General features: G+C 44.2%; 2 protein-coding genes across 2 annotated transcripts in view; one reads left to right on the forward strand and one right to left on the reverse strand.

Moving 5' to 3' along the window:
• ATG2B (autophagy related 2B) overlaps positions 1–867 on the reverse strand; it is a gene marked incomplete at its 5' end in the record, with an annotated part of 69,612 nt that extends 68,745 nt beyond the window's left edge. Inside the window, one exon of the mRNA XM_081104917.1 lies at positions 706–867. Coding sequence (XP_080961043.1) covers positions 706–867 — 162 coding nt within the window. The remainder of the gene's footprint in view (positions 1–705) is intronic.
• A 558-nt stretch (positions 868–1,425) lies between these two features.
• Positions 1,426–13,783, forward strand: GSKIP (GSK3B interacting protein). Its single transcript, XM_081082601.1, has 4 exons — positions 1,426–1,490; positions 8,389–8,647; positions 12,039–12,249; positions 13,112–13,783. Exons 2-3 carry the CDS (start codon positions 8,390–8,392, stop codon positions 12,198–12,200), a joined length of 420 nt encoding a protein of 139 aa, XP_080938727.1. The 5' UTR covers positions 1,426–1,490; position 8,389; the 3' UTR covers positions 12,201–12,249; positions 13,112–13,783.
• The last annotated feature ends 134 nt before the right edge of the window (positions 13,784–13,917 follow it).

The raw sequence follows: 13,917 nt of genomic DNA on the forward strand, positions 1-13,917 counted from the left end.
AGTACACCTGAAGCACCTGTAGGCCGCAAGGAGTCGCCTCACAGCCTCCGGATGGCAGGTAGGAAACAGGATTTAAAGGCCCGAGAATCGCAGCCTCAGCGCTTTTGCAACACCTGCGCTGGCTGACGCTCGGTCACGTGAAGCCGCCCGCGCTCCCAGGGCCATTCACAGGCTGGCCTTGCACCATGTCAACAAGCAAAGGCAGGCAAACCGGCGGGGGCGGCCTTCTCCCAACTTTCTCCCGGTGGCAAACGCGGTTCCGAGGCCACGCTGTGCCAGGAGCCGACCCCCAACACATGACCGAAAGCCTGGGAGTGCTGACATCCCCGAGGTCCTCCCATCCTTCCCGCTCCCGAGTGTCATCCCATGAAACAGGGTCCGTTTGCCACTGAACCCCCGCGACCCCTTCGATCGGAGGGGGCAGCCCGGTCACCTCCCTCCATGGACGCCTTCCCAGACCCCAGCCACTGACCCCACGGGTTCCCACCGTGCAGACGCCAGTGTCTCGGTTACGTTTCTGGAACACGTGCTGGGAGGGCGCAAACTTGCTAGAAAGAGATGAAGCAACCCTTTCCGCACGGTTATCTGGGCCCTGCCGCACTGCCCAGGGAGGGGACGAATGTCACCAATTTTGGGATGACAGCCCTTCAAATCGGCCTACGGAGGGGAGCGAGGCCCGCCCGCCCGCCCGCCGGCAGCTCTTACCCATTTGTCCAAGGGGACCTGGGCGAGGGAGCCGGTGCCCTGGTACAGGTCCAGGCTGAGCTGCTCCAGGCTCAGCTTCTCCTGCAGGAAGTGGCCCAGGTACCGCTGCAGGAGGTACCGGCAGGCCCTCTTCTTGATGGACTCTGAGAACGGCCACGGCATGATGAAGGCTGGCGGCGGCTGCGGGCGGCGGCGACTCCGGCCTCGTGGCGCAGGCTCCGGCTCCAGGCCGCGACCGCGGCGCCTCGGGTCCCGGCCGGCGACCCCGGGCCGCGGCTGGGCCTAAGCCCGGGGCGGCTCCTCCATGCCCGCCGGCACCGGGCGTCCCTCAGGGCGACCCCATCTCCCGCGCCGCGTCGTTCGCTCTAGGCCTGGAGGACCGGGACGAGGCGCGGAAGAGTCCCCGTCGCCCCTGACCCGCGGGGTCCGGGGGATCCCCTTCCACACAGAGAGAGGGTGCAGGAGAGGCGGGGGGAGGCGACAAGGCCCGAGGCAGGGGCTCAGCGGACACGTCCACCGCCGCCGCGCGACGAATTTGTTGTCATCCGGGGGCGCGCTCCCGGCTCTGGCGACGCTCCCGGCGCGTTCGCGAGACCTGGACTCCCTGCGCGCGACCCGACGCGACCGGAAGTGGCGTCACACTGGGACTGGCGGAGGCGGGAAGAAGGGCCCGGAAGCGAGTGGTTCCGGCTCCGAGGGGGCGGGGCGAGGGGCGGAGGGGGCGGCGCCGCTGGTCGGCTCCTGACGCCCGGGGTGGGGAGACCCGGAGGACGGCGGGCGCGCAGGTGAGCGGCCGCTGGGATGGCTGCGGGCGGGCGGGCGGGAGGGAGGGCGGCCGCCGAGAAGAGCTACCGGGAGGGGAGGGCAGGCCGGGGACCCTCGGAGCAGGACGCGGCGCCGCGGGCCCGGCCGGGAGGGGCGGCGGCCTGGGCCGTCCCGGGCATCTCGGACGCCGCCCCGAGGGGAGAGCTGCCGCTGCCGCTGTCGCGCACCCCCGCCGCCCCGAACACTGCCCGGTGCTGCTCATTGTCAGCAAGTTCATCGTCGCCCGACTCGGTCAGGTATTGTCGCCAAAGCTCCCTCTTCGTTGCCGCTGGGCGGCTGGCAGCCTGCGGGGCGCGCTCTTCGTCCTGGGTGCGCTGCCCTGGGACCTGGAAACTTGAGTTTTCGAGGCATTTGTGGGCAGAGCGGCTTTCTCTGATCGGTCCCCAGCCTCCCTCCCGGCCTCGCGGAGACGTGGGCGAAGTCCTCGTTCCGGAGTCTGCGCCGTCGGCTATCTGCCTTTGAGGAGGCAGCTCCTGCCAAGGGGCACTGCTCGGAGGCGCCCCGAAAGGCCTGCGCCGGGGTTCGCCGGCCTAGAAGCCCGGCGCCCCGGGTTACAGTCCTGACGCCGCCGCTTAGCCCAGCCGCTGTGCACCGGCACTGCCCTGGAGCCTTTGCCAGATGGGAGCCGATTAACGTGTGCTCCCGAGGATTGTTGTGAAAATCAACTCTGATGACCGAACCTAAACAGAGCCCTGCTCCAGGTAGTTTAATGAAGGATAGCAGCCGAAGACGACCTGTTCAAGGAGAGCTTATTTGTTGGTAACTCGTGAATGCCTTCGAAATACCAACACAGCCCCCGAATATTGCCCGATAGAGGGCGCTCCGGTTCCCTTTCATTTTAGAACCAGGGTGCCCCCTGGAGTGCGTAGTGGGTCGGGTTGTTGGTGCCCCACGTTCCTAAGAGGCTTGTCCCAAGCCTTCTCAGTGACTTCCAACCCCCTTGCTCCTGGCTCATGCAAAAATACCGGTTCAGGGTCCATTACCCTAAAGTGTTCCCACCTGGAAAAGTGAAAAGGGTAAATAAGAATCAGGCAGAACCTTCAAGGAACTTACGTTCTACCTTTTCTCAGTAAATCCTTACTGATTTCCTGCACGAGCCAGGGGCTGTTCTAGGTGCTGGGGAGACAGCAGTGAGCCAGCCGAGGCCCTGCCCTCCTGGAGCTGGCCTGTCATTGAAGGCAGGGGAAACAAACAATGATCAAATAAATAATGTGCCATGGCGCCCTCCCTACAGGAAGCATGAGCAAGCCATTCCCTTCCCCTCTCTTCTTCCCCCACAGGCACCTATCCCCTAACTTTCTAAGGAACCCCATGATATTTTTTGCTACAGTCAATTAATTCTTGCTTGCTTTTCTACAAATAAATAATGTGCCATATGGTGATGTGTGCTGTAGGGAAAAAATTCTATCTAATAAAGAGGGAATATGCTAATTGACCCTCACACTGTTGCAAAGATGGTGGTGCCCACAGCCAATAAGGAGGGAATATGCTAATTGACTGTCACACCCTCAAAGATGGCGGTGCCCGTAGCCACAAGGTGGTGGTGCCCAGTCCCCTCAGCCCCGCCGGGGTGGCAGGCGCACAGCAAGGCCGGGTCGCGGGCGGCCACTCCGTGCGCCTGCCTCCGGAGTCCCTCAGTCCCCCAGCTGCCCAGGGCCGGCCCGAGGTGCAGGCAAGCCCCAGATGGCTGCTGCCCAGGGCCACCCGAGGCTCAGGTAACCAGGGCCAGCTGAGGTTTGCGCTGCCATCAGTGGCAGCAGCAGAGGTGAGATGGGGGTGTCACCTTCCCCTGATCGCCAGGTCGCCTCCTGCCCCTGAGAGCTCCCCAACTGTGAGAGGGGGCAGGCCAGGCTGACGGACCCACCTCCAGCGCATGAATTTTCATGCACCGGGCCTCTAGTAAATAAATAAAGCAATATAACCCTGGCTGGAGTGACTTGGTTGGGCGTCATCCCTTGCACCAAGAGGTTGCCAGTTTGATTCCCATCAGGGCACATGCCCGGGTTGTGAGCTTAATTCTGGTCAGGGGAATGTGGGAGGCAACTCATTGATGTTTCCATCTCACATCGATGTTTCCCTCTCCTCCTTTCCTCTCTCTCTAAACATCAATTTTTTAAATCTTTAAAAAAGATAAATTAAACAATATAAAGAGAATGGAGACGAAAGAGATTTGTCACTTTTATATAGAAGGGTAAGGAACAACCTCTTATTTGATAAGGTACCATTTTAGCAGAGACTTGGAGAAAGCTCGGTAGCAAGGCACACAAGTACCTGGAGTTCTTTTCCACGCAGAGGAGCAACAAGTGCAAGGCCCTATCCCGAGGGAGTGAAGGGGAAGGGGGTGAGGGAGGGTCAAGTCATGTAGTGCATTGTAGGCCATTATAAGAACACTAGAAGCCGGTGCATGAATTCGTGCATGGGTGGGGTCTGGTCAGCCTGGCCTGATGGATGCCCATCAGGCCAGGTGGCAGGGGAGAGGGGCCACAGGAGGTTGGCCGGCCCCACCCCTGATGGGCAGGCAACCGGGGGTAGGGCTGGCCAGGGGGAGGGGCCACGGGAGTTTGGGGGGCCAATCAGGGTCCTGATCAGGCCTGTTGGCCGCTGCAGTGCACGTCATAGCACTGGTCCTTCCGGTGGCTTGGCTTTTATTTATATATAGATTGACTCTCACTCTGGATGAAGGAGTTTGAGGAGAGGAGTGACCTATTCTGGCCTGTTTTTACTAACTGCTTTGTTGAGAATAGATGGGTAGAAGTAGAGTGGCTTGGACTAGAGTAGTGGCAGTGAAGATGGTAAGAAGCAATTGGATTCTGGATATATTTTGAAGATAATAAGACATGTTTGTGAGTAATAATTATAATACTTGCCATAAAAGGAGTGTACAAAGTGGTATGAAAAGGTGGAATCTCATCTGGCAGGGAATTAGAATAGGCCTTGAGAGGTTTGAACTGAACTCTTGAGTAATAGGTACAATTGACTTCTTTCAGGTTCACATGTTAAATAGTAAGTGACTTCTTTTGAAATATAGAATTACATTTAGGCTGTTTATAGAATGCCTGAAATTTCAAATATCAGAAAAGGAAAATAAAATCGGAAGATTTTATAACAAACATACTCCCTTCACTGATTTTGTCTCTCCTATATTACATCAACTTTAATATCTTGTTGGTTCCTTCATTCATGAGCTAAATACAGTTTGACACATGATTACTATAAGTATGTGACCCAAGTAGAAAAGATTAGGTACTGCAAAAGAAAAGATTGGTGAACTTGAAGACAAAACAATGGAAACTATTGAAAGTGAAACAGAAAAGAAAATGAAAAAATTAACAAAGCTGTGAGGAATAGGACAGCTTCACTTGGACTCATATTCATGAAATTGTAGCCCCCAAAGAGAGGAGGGACAGATAATAATAATAATGAAGAAATAATTACCAAAATTTGTTGAAATTTACTGAAAACTATAAACCCACAGGCAAGTGGTTCAGTGAACCCAAAGAAAAAGAAACATGAAAAAAACTATACTGCCCTAACTGGTTTGGCTCAGTGGATAGAGCATCGGCCTGCGGACTCAAGGGTCCCAGGTTCGATTCCAGTCAAGGGCATGCTGATGATGTTTCCCTCTCATCGATGTTTCTAACTCTCTATCCCTCTCCCTTCCTCTCTGTAAAAAATCAATAAAATATATTAAAGAAAAAAAAATAAAAGAAAACTATACCAAGTGGAACAAAGATAACAATGGGATCAGATTTATCATAGGAAACAATGCAAGCAAACTGATAATAGAGAAACATCTTTAAAGTCTTGAAAGGGGGAGGCAAGCTGTCAACCTAAGATTTTTATACCTAGCAAAAATACCTTTCAAAATGGAAGGTGAAAGGAAGTCCTGTTCAGATATACAAAAGCTGAAAGAGGTTAACAGCAGCAGATTTATACTGCAGGAAATGTTGAAGGAAAATTGAATGGCAGAAGGAAAATGGTACAGGTTATAGACCCAGATGTAGAGCAACACAAAGGAATGAGGGCACCAGAAATGGTAACTAAACGGTTAACTCTAAAACACCTGTGCAGTGATGATGGTGCTGGAGTTACAAAGCATGAAACCTATAGTTAAGGAACCTTTCCAAAGGAGACAGTGAACTTGGCAAGTACTCTGAGCCTCCTTTTAATAGAACCATGTAAACTGGCTGTTTATATTGCCCACCCAATATATTAATTAACTTTTCCAAAAAGAAAGGGCAGAAAACGAAGTCTCTTCAACTATCTGAACACTGTTTTTCCTGCTGATAGCATATGGACACTGTGGTACAGAGACTATGCCTCCCACCCATGTTGCCCACGTCCTAATCCCCAGAAACTGTGAACATGTTGCCTTAAATGGCAAAAGGAACTTCCTAGATTTCTCACCTCCAGAATTGTAAGAAAATAAATTTGTGTCGTTTTAATTTACTACATTTGTGATAATTTGTGACAGCAGCAATGCAAACTAATATAGAAACATTAATATTCAAATTCTACAAAGCTTTATAAGCACTTTGTATATGACAGGTATAAAAATATCATTAGGGTTCCATTTATTTTCATCCTCTTCTATAAAGCTGTTGAAAAGCTAGATCAATCATTGCTTTTTATTTGGGGTAGTCTCCTAAATCAGTTAGGATACTTTCAGTTGCCAGGAAAGTAGCTGGAATTTATTGCTCCAATAGCTGAAGAGTGCAAAGGTTAGGCAGCCATCAGAACTCTGGCAACGTTTCTCAGTCAACCTCTTGGCCCTGTTCTTTTCCCATTTTCAGCACCGTCTTGGCCCAGTTTCTCCCATCTCAGGATGGCAGCCAGAAGGAGCTGAGCTCTGTGCTCTATTCTGGATTAAGGTGACTAGAAAGAATTTCGTGTATTGTTAGTTTAGGGCACTCTAACTGGGTGGGGGTCAGTATCACCCAAATTACTTTACTCAGTAGGAGAAAGGGGCATTATGATTCACCTTAGAAAATCTGGGTGCTATTTGGACAGGGAAAGGATATTGATAAATAAGAGCTTGTTACAACCAACAAAAAAGAAATTATAATACTGTCTTTTAAAAGTACTAGTAAGTCTCAAATGTTATCAATTTGTGTAATGCTTCAAAAATAAATTCTTTTTTTATTTGTGTATTAGCAAAAGTTGTGAATGTCTGCTTTTTTTATCTGTCATTCAAAGACATTTTAGAAAAATAATCTTCAGTCTTAAGTGTCTTTTTTTTTGCCCCTGATGCTAATTAGTACACAACAGTTTGATGACCTACTCCCTGACCTGTGAGAATTTCTTCCATCCTAGTATTGCATTCTTCATCTTTCCCTAAGGTCCTAATTGCAATTAACTGGACTCTTGCTTTAAAAACTTTATATACTGCTAAGCTGTCTCGTATAAACATCTTTTTCATGTAATGATTATTATTATTTCTGACATCTCTAATTGAGATACTGGATTACTGAAGCCAAAAAAAAAAAGATGTTTGGTATTCGTGATGTTAAAAGATTCATGCTTCGAAGTCTTCAAACTAGCTGTAAAAAAATAAAATGAGCTAATTTTCTATACATAAAACCAAGTATAAAGGAGTATAATGATTATTTTTAGAGTAAAGTAGAAATTTTAGAAAACAAATATTTTCACTATCTCATACAGTAAGTCAGTATTAGATTTCAGTTATCTGACAAATGGATCCAACAATAATTGGTAATTTTATAATTAACCTGTATTGTTAGGAGTGACTGATTCTTGAAAGTTCTGTAGCAGGCTCAATAAAGGATCTTTAAAGCATATCATTAGTTGAAATAGGACTGAAAGAATGTATTATTTGTACATTTGCTGTGTGAGTTTTTAATAGCTTTACATAGTTTATTATAAATTACCTTTGGCAAATAGTTCTGACTTTTTAAGAAAATATTTTTTTTTTATTTTTTAGAGGGAGAGTGAGAGAGAAACATCTATTAGTTGCTTCCCGTACACACCTCAACCAGGGATAGAACCCAAAAGCTAAGCATGTGCCCTGACGTGGTATCAAACCAGCGACCTTTCAGTGCGTGGGACAGCACTCAAGTCAACTGAGCACACCAGCCAGGGCATAGTTTTGACTTGTATAATGAGTAAATGACAACAACTATAGGAGCTCTAGCTCCTTAAGATTTTTGCTAGTAGTTTGGAGTTGACTGTATGAAATCACCCAGAAGCTCTGAAAAATACCCCCAAAAATTTACCCAGATTTTTTTTTTTTTCTGAGGGGTTGAAGGGGTGTCAATGGCTGAGGACTTCATTTGTTACCTCTCAAATTGGCAAATATTAAAAAGTATTGGAAAGAATGTGGGGAAGAAAAAAAGAGGATAGCCCTGCATAGTCTCTTGGTGGAGTTTAAATCATACAGCCTTTGTTTGTTTGTTTGTTTGTTTGTTTGAAGGGTAAATCAGCATTATGGCAGTACCTATTGAAAGTTAAAATGAGCATGTGCTTTGACTCAGCAATTACAGTTTTAAATATCCTAGAAGAGTAATTACACGTTTAAAAAGATGTACTAAGGTTTTTACTGAGACATTGTTTGAAATAACTAAAAATTAATATTCTCAATTCCTATCAATATGGGAATTAACTTTTGGGGGGAAAGTGGAGAACAGTGGCTGTTTTTTTCTGAAAATCTATAGGTGTCTAGATAATTTTGCTGTAAAAAAAAACTATTAGAAATGGTTTTCAACAATATTTTCCAGAAAAGTTGTTGACTAGTTCATGCTGTCTACTAAGTAGCAATAGGAAGGCACGTCAGGCATTGTTTCACCAAACAATAATATCTGGAGTGTCTTTCTGTAAAGATTCATGTCTACTTTTTTGCAGGATGGAGACGGATTGTAATCCCATGGAGCTAAGCAGTATGTCAGGATATGAAGAAAATGCAGAGCTTAATGGTTTTGAAGGGACTGACGTGAAAGACATGAGGCTAGAAGCTGAAGCAGTTGTAAATGATGTTCTCTTTGCCGTGAACACAATGTTTGTCTCAAAAGCCCTGCGCTGTGCAGATGATGTGGCCTATATCAACGTGGAAACGAGAGAAAGGAACAGATACTGCCTGGAGCTCACTGAAGCAGGGCTTAAGGTGAGTGCCTTTTCTTTTTGGAAAAAGGAAGTATTTATACTTTACCACTTTATCAAAGAGGGGTCAGGGAGTAGGGACGAGTGTTAAATGAGAACTCAACACTCAGCAGCTAACAGGGGTTTTTAAAGGAAAACTTTTATCTAGGAATTTTTAATAATACTCAAGTCTCTCACTAACATGGGGAAATGGAACTTTTTTTAAAAAAATTGATTGGAAATATTACTTTGTTTTAATGATCACCCCTAAAATTAATTTATTTCTTATCTGTGGTTAAATAATGTGCACCAGAATTAGGCATTCCCTGCATTGGCTGAGTTTTATAGGCATTGTATTGAGAGGATCTTCTTCCACCTCTTACAAATGTCTCTTCTGTGAAAACAACATACTTGACTCCACTGCTCCCCAGCTGTTAGGTCAAAGTCCCGTCGCAGCAGACAGTTGCACCTCTGAATTTCCAAGAGTGTCCTATTGGCTCTTAATTACAGGTGAGCTGTTCTAGGCAGTAACCTTAAATCCTTATACCAAAATCCTGAGTTTAGAATAGTAGAAAGTACCACCTGAAATCAACTTTTCATTTAAAAAAACAAAAAACACAACTAACTGTTATAAAAATTTTGGCCTGCTAAACAAAGGAGTAGTATTAGAAACTCCAAAATTTAATTGTAACTTTACTAATTAATTAATATTCAATCTCAATTAAAGATCTCTGACTTTTCTGTTTTTATTCTGTTTCAAAAGTTGCACAGAATCATAAAGTAGAGGCCAAGGCCTAAGCAGGTGAGAATGTCATGTAACGCTATGTTCAAAGGCTACATGAACCTCCCTCTTTCACTAGATTGGGTTCCTTCAGAAGCAGATGAGCCACGTGTTCCGTGTACGCCTTGTTAAGGATCACTTGCACTGAAGCGAATTGCAAAGCCAGCAGCTTGACTGCTCTCAGTTCCCTCACAGCTGCCATGCAGGTAGCTGCTTAGCTTAGAGAGTGAAACTTGAATTAACTAATTTTGTACACTCCTTTCTCAATCCCTAAATTTGTACTAAAAGCTTATTGTCTTCAGAAATGGATCTTAAGCAGGAGTAGGTAAATCAAAAGTAGAGATAAATGCCCTGGATAAGTTAATTATATTTTACATTGATTAATTCTAAGGTAGCTATGGTGAAGTACGTTTGGTTCTGATCAGAGTCAGAAGTCTTACATGTGAATTTGAGTGATCTTGGGTAAGTTAGTCAACCTTTTGGAGTTTGATTCTTTATCTGTAACCTGGAGATTAAATTGAAAAACCAGAAGGGATTGGAGGATAATTATATGAACAAAGTATAGAGAAAGAACTAGGTCAGTTATAAAGCTTGACATGTATGTACTTAAATTTTTTTTCAGTCTGAGTCGGTTAACATTCATTGAGCAACTATCCTGTGTTAGGAATTGGAAATGAAACTTTGAATAAGATATGATCCCTATCCTATTAGGAAGACCAGTCTTACAGGGATCAGAAAGGGGCAAACAGAACTGTAATACAACCCAGCTGGTGTGGCTCAGTGGTTGAGCGTCGCCCCATGAACCAGGAGGTCACAGTTCAATTCCTGGTCAGGGCACATGCTTGGATTGTGGGCTCAATCCCCAGTGGAGGACATGCAGGAGGCAGCCAATCAATGATTCTCTGTCATCATTGATGTTTCTCTCTCTCCTTTTCCCTTCCTCTCTGAAATCAATAAAAATATACATACATATATATTTTAAATCTCTTTATCTTTAAAAAAAAACAATTATAATACAATGGACTCTGCCTTATCCACATGTTCACTTTCCACAGTTTCAGTTACCTGTGGTCAACCATGGCTTGAAATATTCAATGGAAAATTACAATTTATACAGGGGTGGGCAAAAGTAGGTTAAATTACCAGCCATCATTATGTAAAAGATAAATTATAATTAAGGATACAGCCCTAGTCGGTTTGGCTCAGTGGATAGAGGGTGGGCCTGTGGACTGAAGTGTCTGGGATTCAAGGGCACATGCCTGGGTTGTGGGCTCAACCCCCAGTGGGGGGCATACAGGAGGCAGCTGATCAATTCCCTCTCATCATTGATGTTTCTATCTCCCTTTCCCTTCCTGTCTGAAATCAATAAAAATATATTTTAAAAAATATATAAATAAGTAAGGATACAAGATAATAAGAATGAGACAAATAATACAAATAAATAATATAATAATAATACAAGAATAAACTTGCGGGTACTCACAGCTGTAAACCTACTTCTGCCAACCCCAGGTATTTATGTTGCACACCTCTCTGAGGAGTATGGTGAGATCCGTGCCATCCTGCTCCGTACTGCCCAGGACATGCTTGGTCCAGCGCACCCGAGCTATATACACTACCCGCCCGTTAGCCACTTAGTAGCTGTCTCAGGTACCAGATTGGTTATCAGAGAGAGCACGTTTACATAACTTTAAATACAGTATATTGTTATAATTGTTCTATTTTATTAGTTATTCATTGATCTCTTACTGTACCTAGTTTATAAATTAAAGTTTATCATAGGTATGTACGGTATGTATGGGGAAAAGTACATATAGGGCTTGGTCCTATCCATGGTTTCAGGCATCCACTAGGGGCCTTGGAACATCTCCCCTGCGTATAGGGAGCTGCTGTGCGTGTGGAAAGCGCTGCAGTAAAGCGTGGTTCTGAAGAGGCGTGTCATCCTCCGCGGGCATCTGCCTCTGCTTTTCATTAAAACCACTCCTACGGATTGACTAGATGGCATAACAGTTCAACGCTTACAGAGGGAATTCACAAGCTTTAGTCAAGTGAACAAAGGCTAAAGTAATTTTGCCCTGTACTGTGCTGGTGAACTGTGATATGTCTTATATAATCTTGGTGGAGAGAAACGCTTTAGCAAGTTTAGCTGCATTTAAAGAAAAATAAATAAAACAGTAACATTCCCTTTTTTCTCACTGAGTTGTGCATTCGTTTCCCTATTAGATAAGTAATGTATTAGTAATGTGAAATGGCCTTTCAGATAATCATACAGGAGGATTAAAGCTATAAATACTTTCTAGAATTCTTTATAGAGAAAGAGTCCAAAGGATTAGTTCTAAGGTAGCTTTTTAATTTTTTTTTTTTTTAATTTTTTTCTCTATTTTACCTTTGTTTTAGGACCAGGAGTTGGTAAATCAAACCATTAAAATTTTGGGGGGGAAAATTACAAAGAGAGTGTTTTGCAGGGGTTATTCCTATAAGTTGTAAATTGCTTAAATATTTTAAAAATATATTAAAATATGCACATTTTAACTATTGATTGAAAAAAGTGTCATTAGCGAATGACACAGGTAAACAACTGGTTTTTGCGCTGTCATAAGGAAATCTAATTATTGAATTCCCTCTTCTCTTGTAGATAGTAGGTTATGCTTTTGACCAGGTGGATGATCACTTACAGAGTCCCTACCATGAAACGGTCTACTCCCTGCTGGACACGCTCAGCCCCGCCTACCGGGAGGCCTTCGGAACCGCACTCCTTCAAAGATTGGAAGCTTTGAAAAGGGATGGGCAGTCATGACTAAGCTTTTTCCTTTGAGAGGGGGTGGCTGCTGGTACAAAATGTTAATGTAAAGCTTGAAATTCTTGCATAAGGTCATAGAAAATGCATCTTTGATTTTGTGTCTTTATCTTTTCTTGCTTCAAATTTGGCTTTTGACAAGAACATTATTGAGTAATGAATCGTCTTTCTTAGTTCCTGATTCATGAAGAGAATTGCTGTAATACCATCATTAAGACATTCAAATTTCTTCATGTAGTATCTCTGCATTTCAAAACCAAATCAGTGTTTCATTCTGTTATCCAGGACTTCGATTGCTGCCAGCACTCTCTATCACATGGGAACTTCTGGATTTGCACAGTAATGTAGGATTTAAAAGGACCTACATGTAAACTTTGGTTCAGCTCGCTAAATCAGGGGCTTACTCCTAACTTGGACTAACTTTGTAATACTTCTTTTGGTACTAGCCTTACCGGAAACAAATTATCAACCAGTTTCCCCTGCACAAAATTTGAAATTCACTGAATCACTTCATCTATTTATATTACTGATATGGACTGATGAAGATGAATTAAAGATATATTACTTAGCTAGTATTCAATGAACAACAGGGACCGAGATAGTTCTGTATTCCTTGTTTGCAACAGCCAGCGAACTAAGAGGACAACCGTTAGCAAATGAATGTAATAACTTTCTCCAAGGTGTTTAAGCACATAAGCAAATACAGGAACAGGCTCCATTCTTTTTCTTAACAAAAAGCATCTTCAGTGTGTGGGATTGAAAAGAAAGAAGATTCTGATTTCCTAAAAAACAGTCTTTTGGCCTGTGTTGATTCTTATTATGAATGTTTGTTTACATGATGTACAGTATACAGAAAGTATTTTCACCTCAGTGTTTACTTTCTATAATGTAGTACTTTGGTATTCCCACAGCACCCTCCTTCCCAGCAGATGTGCAATGTTTCGTCTCAATGCCAAACCCACAGTGTAATCTGAGTGCATTGTATGGGTTTGAAAACCAAAGGATGACGGAAGCATTCCGAGACTTCATATTTGAAAAAGGGAGAAATCTGTATTTTATATTTTATTACAAGTACTAAGATTTATAAACTTAGTAAACTATACCATGCTGCTGTGTGTTTTCAAGAACATGTTGAATAGTAAGGATTGGGGAAGTTTTTTTAATACTAATAGTCAAAAGCAGCAGCTGTTAGAAATGTTGAACTAGAATTCTGCATTTGAACACTCCTTCAGAAATTGTCATTCGCAGGCTTTGTTTTCTATCATTATTAAGTAATGGGTACTTTCAGGCTCTGAAGTTTTTGTAGACCCGAGCGAATTAGAGTTTGGTTCCGGTCACTGTTTATTCCGAGCCCCATTGGAATGCTTTCATTATGTTTGATATGCATATTCATTCTCAGCTTTGCTTTCAGATGCTTAACTGTTTGGGCAGTGAAGTCTAACTTCAGGTTGAACAATCTCAGGCTAACTGTAAAGTTTGAATAAAATTCTATCTGTTCATTTTGAGTTAAGTATGCAGAAAAAAATAACTGTATGTTTAAAAGTTGAAATTGTTCATTTTGTGATAAATGATTGATTCCAAGAGCTTCTGTTTCTTTTTTTTTTTAATAGAAATAGAAGAGTGTATAAAACCTGGACTTTTCACTCCAAAGTCTTGCCACAGCGGTGTTGCTTGAAAGGTTAATCAATGCTTAGTGACATAGAGCTCTTAAGCTGTG

This window comes from Myotis nattereri (genome assembly GCF_964212035.1).
Source record: "Myotis nattereri genome assembly, chromosome: 1".
Taxonomy (NCBI): Eukaryota; Metazoa; Chordata; class Mammalia; order Chiroptera; family Vespertilionidae; genus Myotis; species Myotis nattereri.

Coding starts and splice junctions, on each gene's coding strand:
- GSKIP (XM_081082601.1), top strand. CDS start 8,390: ATGGAGACGGATTGTAATCCCATGGAGCTAAGCAGTATGTCAGGATAT. Junction 8,648..12,038: donor TCACTGAAGCAGGGCTTAAG/GTGAGTGCCTTT, acceptor CTTCTCTTGTAG/ATAGTAGGTTATGCTTTTGA.